We start from the raw sequence: 12,203 nt of genomic DNA on the forward strand, positions 1-12,203 counted from the left end.
CATTAATGACATCCCCATTGTATGGATGAAGTGCTGCTTTCATAGCAAAAATCAGAGAGTCATATTGGTAGACTGTCACAGGAATGAAACTAATCTTTGAATAAGGGAACATAACACGTGAAGTCCTACAAGGCTCAGTACTGGGTCTGCTCTTATTTTTGACGTGCATGAATTATCTTCCAGAGGCTTTAAAGTATGGTTCAAAACTGCAATGTTTGCTGATGACGTTATCCTTCCAATCAGGGTTGGGAACTCAACCTTATTGGATACAGCTTTGATAATAGCTGAGTAGGTCACTCCTCAAACTGCCACACTGTAGCTTGCAACTGGTGGCTTGCTGTTGCAACACTGGAGGAGGAACCGAAAACAGCAAAATCGTCCACAAATAAGGAGCATTGTACAGGACTCATTACCATAGACATGATATTGTTGATGGCTATGGCAAAGAGGGTAACACTTAAAATACTGCCCTGAGGGACACGCTCTCCTGTTCAGATCGATCTTACAGCAAGACACCAACTTGCGTCCTAAAAAACCGGCGAGACAGGAAAGACCATATGGGAATGGAAATGAGCGTTTGGCATCATTGGCTGGGAGGCCCCTTGAGGGGCAGGCCTGGCCGCCTTGGTGCAAGTCTTATTACATTCGACAACCAGACCAGACGATGGTTAATCTTTCATTCCAGTGTCTTTCCTATGCAGCTCATTAAGGCAATACTCCTGTATCTGCTGGGAGACGTACAATCCTTTCATAGTTCCAGGAGAGATATCAGAACCGCCTCCCTCCGTGAGTTTGGGAAGTTGTAGTATTTGCAAAATGTTTGGCCAGCATCTGAGCAAGGATGGCTTGTCATACTTTTGTAGAAGAAGTGGAACTGTTGATGGACTCCAGACACTCTTGTGACTTTTTTTGTCCTCCTTAATGATGCCATGAGCCTTGGGCTCTTGCGATTCGGAAGGCTGTGAGGTTGTCTGCTGATGGGCAGCATTTGAACAGTCAAAGAGCCACATGCCTGTCCTGGATGGCTGAATGGCATTCTTTGGTCCACTAAGGTATAGGTCGCCTCCTAAGAGGGCCGAAATATTTTGGTATGGGTAGGTCAGCAGCATGATGGATCACATGCATGATGTGGTCCACCCATTCCTGGATGCCGTCACAGTGTTCAAACACAGCCAAGTGGCTGAACAGCACCCAGTTAGCCCCGCCAATAATCCATGTTGTTGGCCTCTTTTCCAGCAATGCTCCACCCAGTAGGTGAATGAGGATTGGGAAGTGGTCACTGGAATGAAGGTTATCAGTGACTTCCCAGTGAACAGTGTCAGCGAGGGCTGGAGAGTAGAAAGATGGATCAAGAGATAGGTCGATGGCTGAGAATGACCCAGTAGCAGTGCAGAAGTGAGTCAGAGTACCAGTGTTTAGGATACACAGCTCTTTGAGATGTTGGGAGGCTCTCCAAACTCGACCCCAAGGACAAGTAGAGGTTGAGCCCCCAGGGCATGATGGGCATTGGTCTCCCAGGAGGAGAAACAGTCTGGGGAGTTGTTCCATAAGACCTATGAGAGCCTCAGAGTCTACTGCATCCAGTGGAGGTAAATAAAGAGAGCTGACTGTAAGCCTCCAATTTGCAAGAATTTCAACTGCAACTGCTTGCCGGTCAGTATCCAGGGGGAGCAGAGCAAAGGAGTGGTGCCCATTATTCACAAACATGGCAACCTCTCCTTTGGCCCTTTCCCCAGTCAGGTCATCCTTATAGCATATAGCCCTGTATTACAAGGGCATCAGATGCTTTGAAATGTGTTTCCTGTAAACACAAGCACTGGGGACGTTGCTGTGCTATTGAGTTTCAGTTCCTCCACATGTGTCCTGAATCCATTCATATTCCACTGTAGAATGGGAGTCATATATCAGGGTGATAGTACTTTCATTCTGACTTTCTGCCACGGAGGGGAGCCCACAATGGATGGAGGCTCAGTTTTGAGGCAAGATGATTGCCCCAGTCTGACATCAACATCGTCAGACTGCATACCTCCTGTCTCCTTCGGAGGGTCATTCTTTACCTTCGATTTCAATTCTTTTGTCTGAGGCGCCAGTTCCTCCACGTGTGTCCTGAATCCATTCATATTCCACTGCAGAATGGGAGTCATATATCAGGGTGATAGTACTTTCATTCTGACTTTCTGCCAGGGAGGGGAGCCCACAATGGATGGAGGCTCAGTTTTGAGGCAAGATGATTGCCCCAGTCTGACATCAACATCGTCAGACTGCATACCTCCTGTCTCCTTCGGAGGGTCATTCTTTACCTTCGATTTCAATTCTTTTGTCTGAGGCGACTTTGGATCCACAACCTCAGAAGTGGTAGTGGGTGTAGCAGTGCTGAGCAGTGCATAACACTTGACGTGTGGAAAAGCAGGAAGGTCCATGATGCCAGCAAGCATGGCCTTTTCTGATGTTCAGGAGGGAGGGGCAGGCTTCAAAGGAACTGCAGCAGCACATGTGCATTGACAAATGCAGGTGCTAGTGCTGACAGTAACAACATCTGTTTGTGTAGCGGCATTAGTTTTCAGGAGTGGCTGTTTCAGAATGGAAGAAAATGAGGCAGCAAACGGGGGTGGCTGCATGGACTTATATAACTTCTTGGCTTCACCATACAGGATGCGCTTTGTCGTTTTGATCTCTTGGATCTTCTGTTCCTCAAGGAAAACTCTGCAGTATGCTCCACACAGGGTGATGCCCAAAGCAGTTGACACACTTTGGAGGAGAGGAGCAACCAACTCCATCATGGGCAGCTTTACCACATTTGCTACAAGTAGCTTCTCCTTTACAGCCAAGAGAAGTGTGCCCATAGTGCTGGCATTGAAAACACCACATTGGATTTGGGTAATAAGGTCGTACACTTGAGCATAGGAAACCTGTCTTCCCATGCTCTGATAGTTTAGTGCTGTTAAAAGTAAGGATAAAGGAGTTGGATTTTACAAGATCACCATCCTACCTTTTCATAACATATTGCAGGTTGACAATGGCTTCCTGGGACCATTCTGCTTCCAGTTTTCTTGGGGAATGTCAATTAGATTCCTGCAAGTCACAACACCTTTGATGTAGTTCATGATGTTGTACAATTCAGTGTCTGTCACATACTCCCTGAGGCATTGAATTTTCTGAAAGGAGCTAGATGTTTAAACTAACAGGATCCCATTGTGTAAGCGCTTAACAGATTTTAAGGTGCCAGCAATGCCTTCCCCCCCATGAACCATGGACCTTGCCGTTGGTGGGGAGGCTTGCGTGCCTCAGCGATACAAATAGCCGTACCGTAGGTGCAACCACAACGGAGGGGTATCTGTTGAGAGGCCAGACAAACGTGTGGTTCCTGAAGAGGGGCAGCAGCCTTTTCAGTAGTTGCAAGGGCAACAGTCTGGATGATTGACTGATCTGGCCTTGTAACAATAGTCAAAACGGCCATGCTGTGCTGGTACTGCGAATGGCTAAAAGCGAGGAGAAACTACAGCCGTAATTTTTCCCGAGGGCATGCAGCTTTACTGTATGATTAAATGATGATGGCGTCCTCTTGGGTAAAATTTTCCAGAGGTAAGATAGTCCCCCATTTGGATCTCCGGGCGGGGACTACTCAGGAGGATGTTGTTATCAGGAGAAAGAAAACTGGCGTTCTACGGATCGGAGCACGGAATGTCAGATCCCTTAATCGGGCAGGTAGGTTAGAAAATTTAAAAAGGGAAATGGATAGGTTGAATTTAGATATAGTGGGAATTAGTGAAGTTCGGTGGCAGGAGGAACAAGACTTCTGGTCAGGTGACTACAGGGTTATAAACACAAAATCAAATAGGGGTAATGCAGGAGTAGGTTTAATAATGAATAGGAAAATAGGAATGTGGGTAAGCTACTACAAACAGCGTAGTGAACGCATTATTGTGGCCAAGATAGATACGAACCCCACACCTACTACAGTAGTACAAGTTTATATGCCAACTAGCTCTGCAGATGACGAAGAAATTGAAAAAATGTATGATGAAATAAAAGAAATTATTCAGATAGTGAAGGGAGATGAAAATTTAATAGTCATGGGTGACTGGAATTCGAGTGTAGGAAAAGGGAGAGAAGGAAACATAGTCGGTGAATATGGATTGGGGCTAAGAATTGAAAGAGGAAGCCGCCTGGTAGAATTTTGCACAGAGCACAACATAATCATAGCTAACACTTGGTTTAAGAATCATGATAGAAGGTTGTATACATGGAAGAACCCTGGAGATACTAAAAGGTATCAGATAGATTATATAATGGTAAGACAGAGATTTAGGAACCAGGTTTTAAATTGTAAGACATTTCCAGGGGCAGATGTGGACCCTGACCACACTCTATTGGTTATGACCTGTAGATTAAAACTGAAGAAACTGCAAAAAGGTGGGAATTTAAGGAGTTGGGACCTGGATAAACTGAAAGAACCAGAGGTTGTACAGAGTTTCAGGGAGAGCATAAGGGAACAATTGACAGGAATGGGGGAAAGAAATACGGTAGAAGAAGAATGGGTAGCTTTGAGGGATGAAGTAGTGAAGGCAGCAGAGGATCAAGTAGGTAAAAAGACGAGGGCTGGTAGAAATCCTTAGGTAACAGAAGAAATACTGAATTTAATTGATGAAAGGAGAAAATATAAAAATGCAGTAAATGAAGCAGGCAAAAAGGAATACAAACGTCTCAAAAATGAGATCGACAGGAAGTGCAAAATGGCTAAGCAGGGATGGCTAGAGGACAAATGTAAGGATGTAGAGGCTTATCTCACTAGGGGTAAGATAGATACTGCCTACAGGAAAATTAAGGAGACCTTTGGAGATAAGAGAACCACTTGTATGAATATCAAGAGCACAGATGGAAACCCAGTTCTAAGCAAAGAAGGGAAAGCAGAAAGGTGGAAGGAGTATATAGAGGCTCTATACAAGTGCGATGTGCTTGAGGACAATATTATGGAAATGAAAGAGGATGTAGATGAAGATGAAATGGGAGATACGATACTGCGTGAAGAGTTTGACAGAGCACTGAAAGACCTGAGTCGAAACAAGGCCCCTGGAGTAGACAACATTCCATTGGAACTACTGACGGCCTTGGGAGAGCCAGTCCTGACAAAACTCTACCATCTGGTGAGCAAGATGTATGAAACAGGCAAAATACCCTCAGACTTCAAGAAGAATATAATAATAACAAACCCAAAGAAAGCAGGTGTTGACAGATGTGAAAATTACCGAACTATCAGTTTAATAAGTCACAGCTGCAAAATTCTAACACGAATTCTTTACAGACGAATGGAAAAACTAGTAGAAGCCAACCTCGGGGAAGATCAGTTTGGATTCCGTAGAAACACTGGAATACGTGAGGCAATGCTGACCTTACGACTTATCTTAGAAGAAAGATTAAGGAAAGGCAAACTTACGTTTCTAGCATTTGTAGACTTAGAGAAAGCTTTTGACAATGTTGACTGGAATACTCTCTTTCAAATTCTAAAGGTGGCAGGGGTAAAATACAGGGAGCGAAAGGCTATTTACAATTTGTACAGAAACCAGATGGCAGTTATAAGAGTCAAGGGACATGAAAGGGAAGCAGTGGTTGGGAAGGGAGTAAGACAGAGTTGTAGCCTCTCCCCGATGTTGTTCAATCTCTATATTGAGCAAGCAGTAAAGGAAACAAAAGAAAAATTCGAAGTAGGTATTAAAATCCATGGAGAAGAAATAAAAACTTTGAGGTTCGCCGATGACATTGTAATTCTGTCAGAGACAACAAGGGACTTGGAAGAGCAGTTGCGTGGAATGGACAGTGTCTTGAAAGGAGGATATAAGATGAACATCAACAAAAGCAAAACGAGGATAATGGAATGTAGTCGAATGAAGTCGGGTGATGCTGAGGGAATTAGATTAGGAAATGAGACACTTAAAGTAGTAAAGGAGTTTTGTTATTTGGGGAGCAAAATAACTGATGATGGTCGAAGTAGAGAGGATATAAAATGTAGACTGGCAATGGCAAGGAAAGCTTTTCTGAAGAAGAGAAATTTGTTAACATCGAGTATAGATTTAAGAGTCAGGAAGTCATTTCTGAAAGTATTTGTATGGAGTGTAGCCATGTATGGAAGTGAAACATGGACGATAAATAGTTTGGACAAGAAGAGAATAGAAGCATTCGAAATGTGGTGCCTCAGAAGAATGCTGAAGATTAGATGGGTAGATCACATAACTAATGAGGAAGTATTGAACAGGATTGGGGAGAAGAGAAGTTTGTGGCACAACTTGACCAGAAGACGGGATCGGTTGGTAGGACATGTTCTGAGGCATCAAGGGATCACCAATTTAGTATTGGAGGGCAGCGTGGAGGGTAGAAATCATAGAGGGAGACCAAGAGATGAATACACTAAGCAGATTCAGAAGGATGTAGATTGCAGTAGGTACTGGGAGATGAAGAAGCTTGCACAGGATAGAGTAGCATGGAGAGCTGCATCAAACCAGTCTCAGGACTGAAGACCACAACAACAACAACAACAACAACAACAATGCCTTGTAAGCCTTTCTGTATGTAAAACAGTGAAACTTTTTCAAAACTATCCTCTCTTCTTTTGACAATAAGAAACACATTCTGCGGACCAGCATGCATTCTGTTGCTACTGACTGAATCAGAAGGACTGGCTACATGAGCCCTCTTGTTAGACTGGGTGTTGGTATCCAGTGGCTCATCCTCTCCACTGGGATGGGGTAAGGAAAATTTAGGAAATAAGGGTCCACTCAGATAGAGCCACGAATGCCTGAGTAATCCTTATACAACTGAGGTGTGGCATTTTCCCCAGAGGTTGCCTGCTAAGGATTGTTCCACCTCAACAGCCATGCATCCCACCAGCGCGCAGCACACCTTGAGATTGAGGCCTTCCTTATAGAGGTTTATTCTGTTCTTGCAATTCAGGTGGTCAAGCCAAGATCGTCTTTCCCTGAGATACAGAATGTTCCACAGCCGTGCTGTACAGTGGTTGCTGAAGCATGCCCGGAGCTTGCAGTGACAGGTGTCTGGCGGCACTTGCCATCCCCTAGCTCAGGACCCCTGGGGTCGCCAAGCCCGTACCCAGCAAATGAATGCTGATCCCTTGAGGACACACTGAACAGAAGTTATATTACAAAATAGTTTTTTGTAGCCAAAAGAGTGGGAAATAATTTGTTGTATTGGAATCCTTAATGAAACCAACCTGCTTGCAGAAAAAAAGATGCGTTAATTATTCGACATTGCCATCTGCTCCTGAGAAAAATTGGTCTTAACAAGAGACCTTATCTTTTGACTGCCTTGACTTAAAACTTAAATTCTCTCACTGCCAAGAGACCACAGTCCTCAGCATTTGACATCAATTTCAACTTGATACCTCCACCCATTCCTTAGAAAAAGGGGTCTTAACAATGAAGGCTTCTGTTTTTTCCGACCGAGGTACTGAACTTTAAAAACACCAGTAGCTATTAAGTTAGTTATTACACAGTTTATGTGGAAGATGAAAGGAGGTTCTGCCTAAAAAATCTATTTACAGTCCAACAATTGCTGATTTGAATCCTTCAGCCACCTTTAATGTAAACATGTGAGTGTGGAATCCTCTTGAGCCCCTCTGACAGACCTATCTGTGGGCCACTGTCCTCCGTCATCAACCTGAAAATAATGGCTTTTTGCTGCCATCCAAACAGTGGTGAAATGGATGTTTATGATAATGAGGTCTCATGCAGTTTTTGTGTATGAGAGCATTTCTTTTCATGTAGTATGCAGGTCCTCTAAATACTATATTTAAGAACATAAGTACATTACATATTTCTGATAAATATTTATGTAGCTGCTGTTCATTTATACCAGTATGTAAGCAGTTCAGTGACTATCAGGTACATAGACACAATTTAGTGAAAGTAAGACCCACCTACTTTGTATACTTAAAGAAAAGGTATGAATTTTTTGGTGGTCATATCTGTATTTCTCATAACATCAGCTTAAATCTGAAGAGCATGTATTTTATTCTTTTACAGGTATGCTTGATGAAGAATCTCCTGATGAGAGTCCAGTGGGACGTTCATACAGTGTACAGTCACTGCCTGGCATGAATTCCACACCAAAGTCACATATTCAGCAACAAGGAATAGACAATCCCGCACTGGATACAGAACTTCCAAAACCTGTCAACTCTTTGCATACTGATTCACAGCTCTAGTAGAGCCCTTTGCTTTTTTAAAACTATCCTGAAAAGATACTGTACAATAAAAACAGCATCACTGAAATTGTGTTACCATGGCCAAAGATGTTGTTCCTGGTGAAGCCAGCTGATGATGTGTCTTTAAGCAGACGATTGTTCGAAGATACCAGACTCTAAGACCAAGTCAGTATCTTTACTTGTGTAGCAGCACTACACAAGTACAGTTAAGTGTGATAGTGACAATGTTTTTTCTTGCACAGTGCTAGGACCTTCTCTCATTATCAAAGGTAATGGGCAGTCATGTATTGGAAATAACATTGGCAGAAACATCTGCGACAACTAAGTTGAAAGGACACAATAAAACAAAATTTGTGTAAATTATGATGAGTTTCTTGTGTTAGCACTTCATCATAGCTGCCTGTTATTTTGTAGTAAATGGCTGCAGAGTGTCCCAGCAGTAATGTACTTATTTACAACTTGATTTAGAATCTGCTGTATATGTTCCCTGTCAACAGTAGTAAGAAAATGGTGACATGAAATACGGAACACAAAAACAGAAGAAGGTATGAGATGCACATGCAATCTCTTGACAACCAAAAATTAAAGATAATTATTTTGTGAAATATTTTTATGTAGGCTAATTAATATGCAAGAGTTTTATAACTAAGCAGAGTTTTGCCGTGAGACTACATGGTGCTAATAGCTCTTGCATCGCAAAAAGTGAATACCAAATTGTTGACAGCAGGTTCATTTTAAAACAAAAAATGCTTGATGGTTTATCATCTGTTAATGTTTGATCATCCAATGGAAGGAAAAAATAGCTCAACTTCTTCATCCTGAAAATCATGTAAAATGTCTTAATTGTAACTCTACATGGATAATTTTAGAATGAGTACCAAAGAACAGAAAGTTGAGGGGCTTTTGTTCCCATAAATGGTTTACTACAAAAGCAAAATAGTATCGTATCTTGAGTATCAAGCTCTCATGCTCTGAAGTCTGTATTTCTTCCTTTGAATGTAAAGGACTGGGAAGGGGAGGAAAAGATCTTACAATTTTTTTTTCTTAACTCAGTGTAAGGAAACTATAATCTGTATACTGTAAAAAATTTTGCTGAACTGAGCTTCTCACACTACCCTTTAATTAAAAGAAGACCATACACATCAAGGCACTTGAAGTTGCATAGCCTTGATTGCAAAATCAGTTATGCTTATTATTTAATTGAGCTAGTGCATTTTTTGATAAAGAAAAAATGTTTTGTACATCTGTTTGAATGAAGTCATAAGATAATGCCACATAAGGGTATTTACATATAAACTTCAATGCTCTAAACCTGTGGTGCAATGTACTGTTTGCAAAATAAATATCACAAAAAGGAAAATATTACATAATAATTACACATTGTGTTTCAACACACACTGGGAATTTGTTATTTATTTTGTTTGTATATAATTTCTTAGTTTCCATAATAATATTCTGGAGATCTGTAACCACCAATGTTGCCAACTTTGCATATTCTCATTAGCCTCAAGAACAGCTTTTTAACTTTTATAACAATATTGTAACTATGTGAGATATCGTGCTGAAATAAGGTCAGCAGAATGTTTGACTTATGACAACCATTAATTGTTCTTAGTGGGATTCAGTAAGCTAGATTAATTATGAGAGCAGTGGAATCAATTCTGTTCTTTTGTAATTATATTTATTTTCATTCCATGAATGGCTTACTAAACCATAAGAACCTCATCAACTTAAAATAAATATTAAAGGATGATTATTTCTACTTAGATCAGAGTTGTCACTTTATAGGGGCTGGTATTCAACTGTTGCTTGTTACATAATACTGCTGCCCATGTGATGCAACAGGCAGAGGATGAGAATGCGGATAAAAGAGTTAAAGAAGTGTGACAAATGCTTATAATGATTTTAGGTGTTATTTTTTCATTTTAATTTTTGTATGATTTAGTAGTTCACTAGCCTGTTTTCAGGCCCCTAAATATAGATGTATCAGTATTAGAAAATTGTGATATTTAGCACTCTCATACATTACTAAATGAAGTAACATGTTCAGGATAAATCTCTTCTTTGAAAGTGAAAGAAATTCTTCAGAGATGTATTAAGTACTTTGTTATCTGTAATGTCAATGAGCTATTCTAACTGGTACTTAATTCAATAAAATGTTACTGTAAGAATGTGTGCATTATTTTTTAAAAGTACTCATTCTTTAAAACACAAATCACTATGAAACAAAATGAAAATACTGCTAATATTGTTAATTTTATGAAATTTATCTGAACCATCAATGCCAATCTGCTCAACTAGTGTTAAACATTTGAATCAGCAGGGAAACTTTGTTGAATACAAGTGAATTTCATGTATAGTCTCTCAGAAAATGTCACTGAATTGAATTTTATCACTGTAGAGACAGAGATAATGTGATGCAGGCTTTGAAATAGTTACAATATATTCATATATAACATATACACATGCAACAAATTATTAATTTAATGTGATATTGCATACAACAATATATTACTAACACAAATATTTGCTACATTACAAAAGATATGCATTCTGTTACTTCTCACCAGCAGATCACACCCAAATCCTAGAAGTTCACTGTTAAATGTGTTACAATTGCACCTTTGCCTTCTCCAGAATTAAAAATTAATTATCTTCATAAGGACATAGTTCTAACAGAAATCCTTTGACTTTTGTTTTGAATTTTTGAGTTGGTAGCTCCCTGATACATTGAAATATGACATTGAAAAGTTTAACTGATCTGCTCACAAAGCACTTCTGTGTTTTTTGTAGTTATAGTGGAATGGTACCAAGTCATGTTTGTTCCTGGTACTGTACTTATGGCATGTGTCAAATTGCTGGTGTTTACAATGGTTTCCATTGACAAGAATTATACACTTCAAAATATATGTGATAATGGCAGAGTCAATATATTTAGATTTCTAAATCTATATCTGCTGTGAGCTCTGGGCACCATGCTGTGTATTATCCTCTCTGTCTTTTTTTGTAATCTAAATACATGGTTGTACTCTTTTGTTGGCCCCACAGAATGGCACCACATGATATACTGCTATAAATTATGTCACAGCAGGCCATTTTCAGCACTGGAATATGCACACAAAGACACAGTCAGGAAAAATGTAAGTACCTTTCATAATTCTACTTACCAGATTTCCTATGCGATTATCCCAAGAGAGTTGGGAATCATCTGTTTTTCTAAGGAAATTAACAGCACTTAAAATCTGCTCCACTTATGTGTTATGATTCCATATGATATGTAGACCCTGTGATTTATTCTGATTAAGACAGAGGGAGTTTACATTACAGTGGTCTGATCTATTTCATACTTCAACATCTCTATTTTTATGACGTTATGCAGACTTCTAAATTATCAACAAATAAATAACTTTACGTATGTGGTCCCACTATGTTATATGAAAGTAATTACAGTAAGTAATAAATATTACAACAAGCAATAAATAAAACTTGAAACAGTACTGAAACTTGAGGAATGCCCATATGTGCTGGTTCAAGTACGCAGACTCTGTACCATTAATGACAACTTTTTTTAATCTTATCTCTAGAAACCTGTTGGACGGACACATAAATATATAGCAAATCACAGCTGCTAAAACACATTTTTGTTTGAATGGAGAGGGAGAATTTCTAACTTTTGCATCATACAAAAAACACTTCAAAGACCATAAGAAATGTATTACACATCATTCACACATCCAGCATTCTACTAATTAAATAAGATTCCCTAAATAAACTGAATTTCCTGTGAAGATATAGAACCATATTTTATTTAATAAAATCTCATGAAACTCAGTGTTAAAAATTTTTGACAAATCAAAAAGTCTACACTGCAGCAATGATTTGTTTTCTAGTTGCTTAATGTACTGAGGCAGAAATGACAGCAGCTTTATCTGTACACATACCTGAAACCAGATTATTGTTGAAGATCTTGGTTTCTTCAAATTAATTT

The 12,203-nt window shown here is 39.9% G+C and overlaps 1 protein-coding gene across 1 annotated transcript in view; it reads left to right on the forward strand.

Moving 5' to 3' along the window:
* Positions 1-10,386, forward strand: part of LOC126412496 (uncharacterized) — a 279,604-nt gene extending 269,218 nt beyond the window's left edge. The window contains exon 5 of the mRNA XM_050082116.1: positions 8,034-10,386. Within this exon, the coding sequence (XP_049938073.1) occupies positions 8,034-8,215 (182 nt within the window). The 3' untranslated portion in view covers positions 8,216-10,386. The remainder of the gene's footprint in view (positions 1-8,033) is intronic.
* Positions 10,387-12,203: the final 1,817 nt, after the last annotated feature.

This window comes from Schistocerca serialis, chromosome 7 (genome assembly GCF_023864345.2).
Source record: "Schistocerca serialis cubense isolate TAMUIC-IGC-003099 chromosome 7, iqSchSeri2.2, whole genome shotgun sequence".
Lineage (NCBI taxonomy): Eukaryota > Metazoa > Arthropoda > Insecta > Orthoptera > Acrididae > Schistocerca > Schistocerca serialis.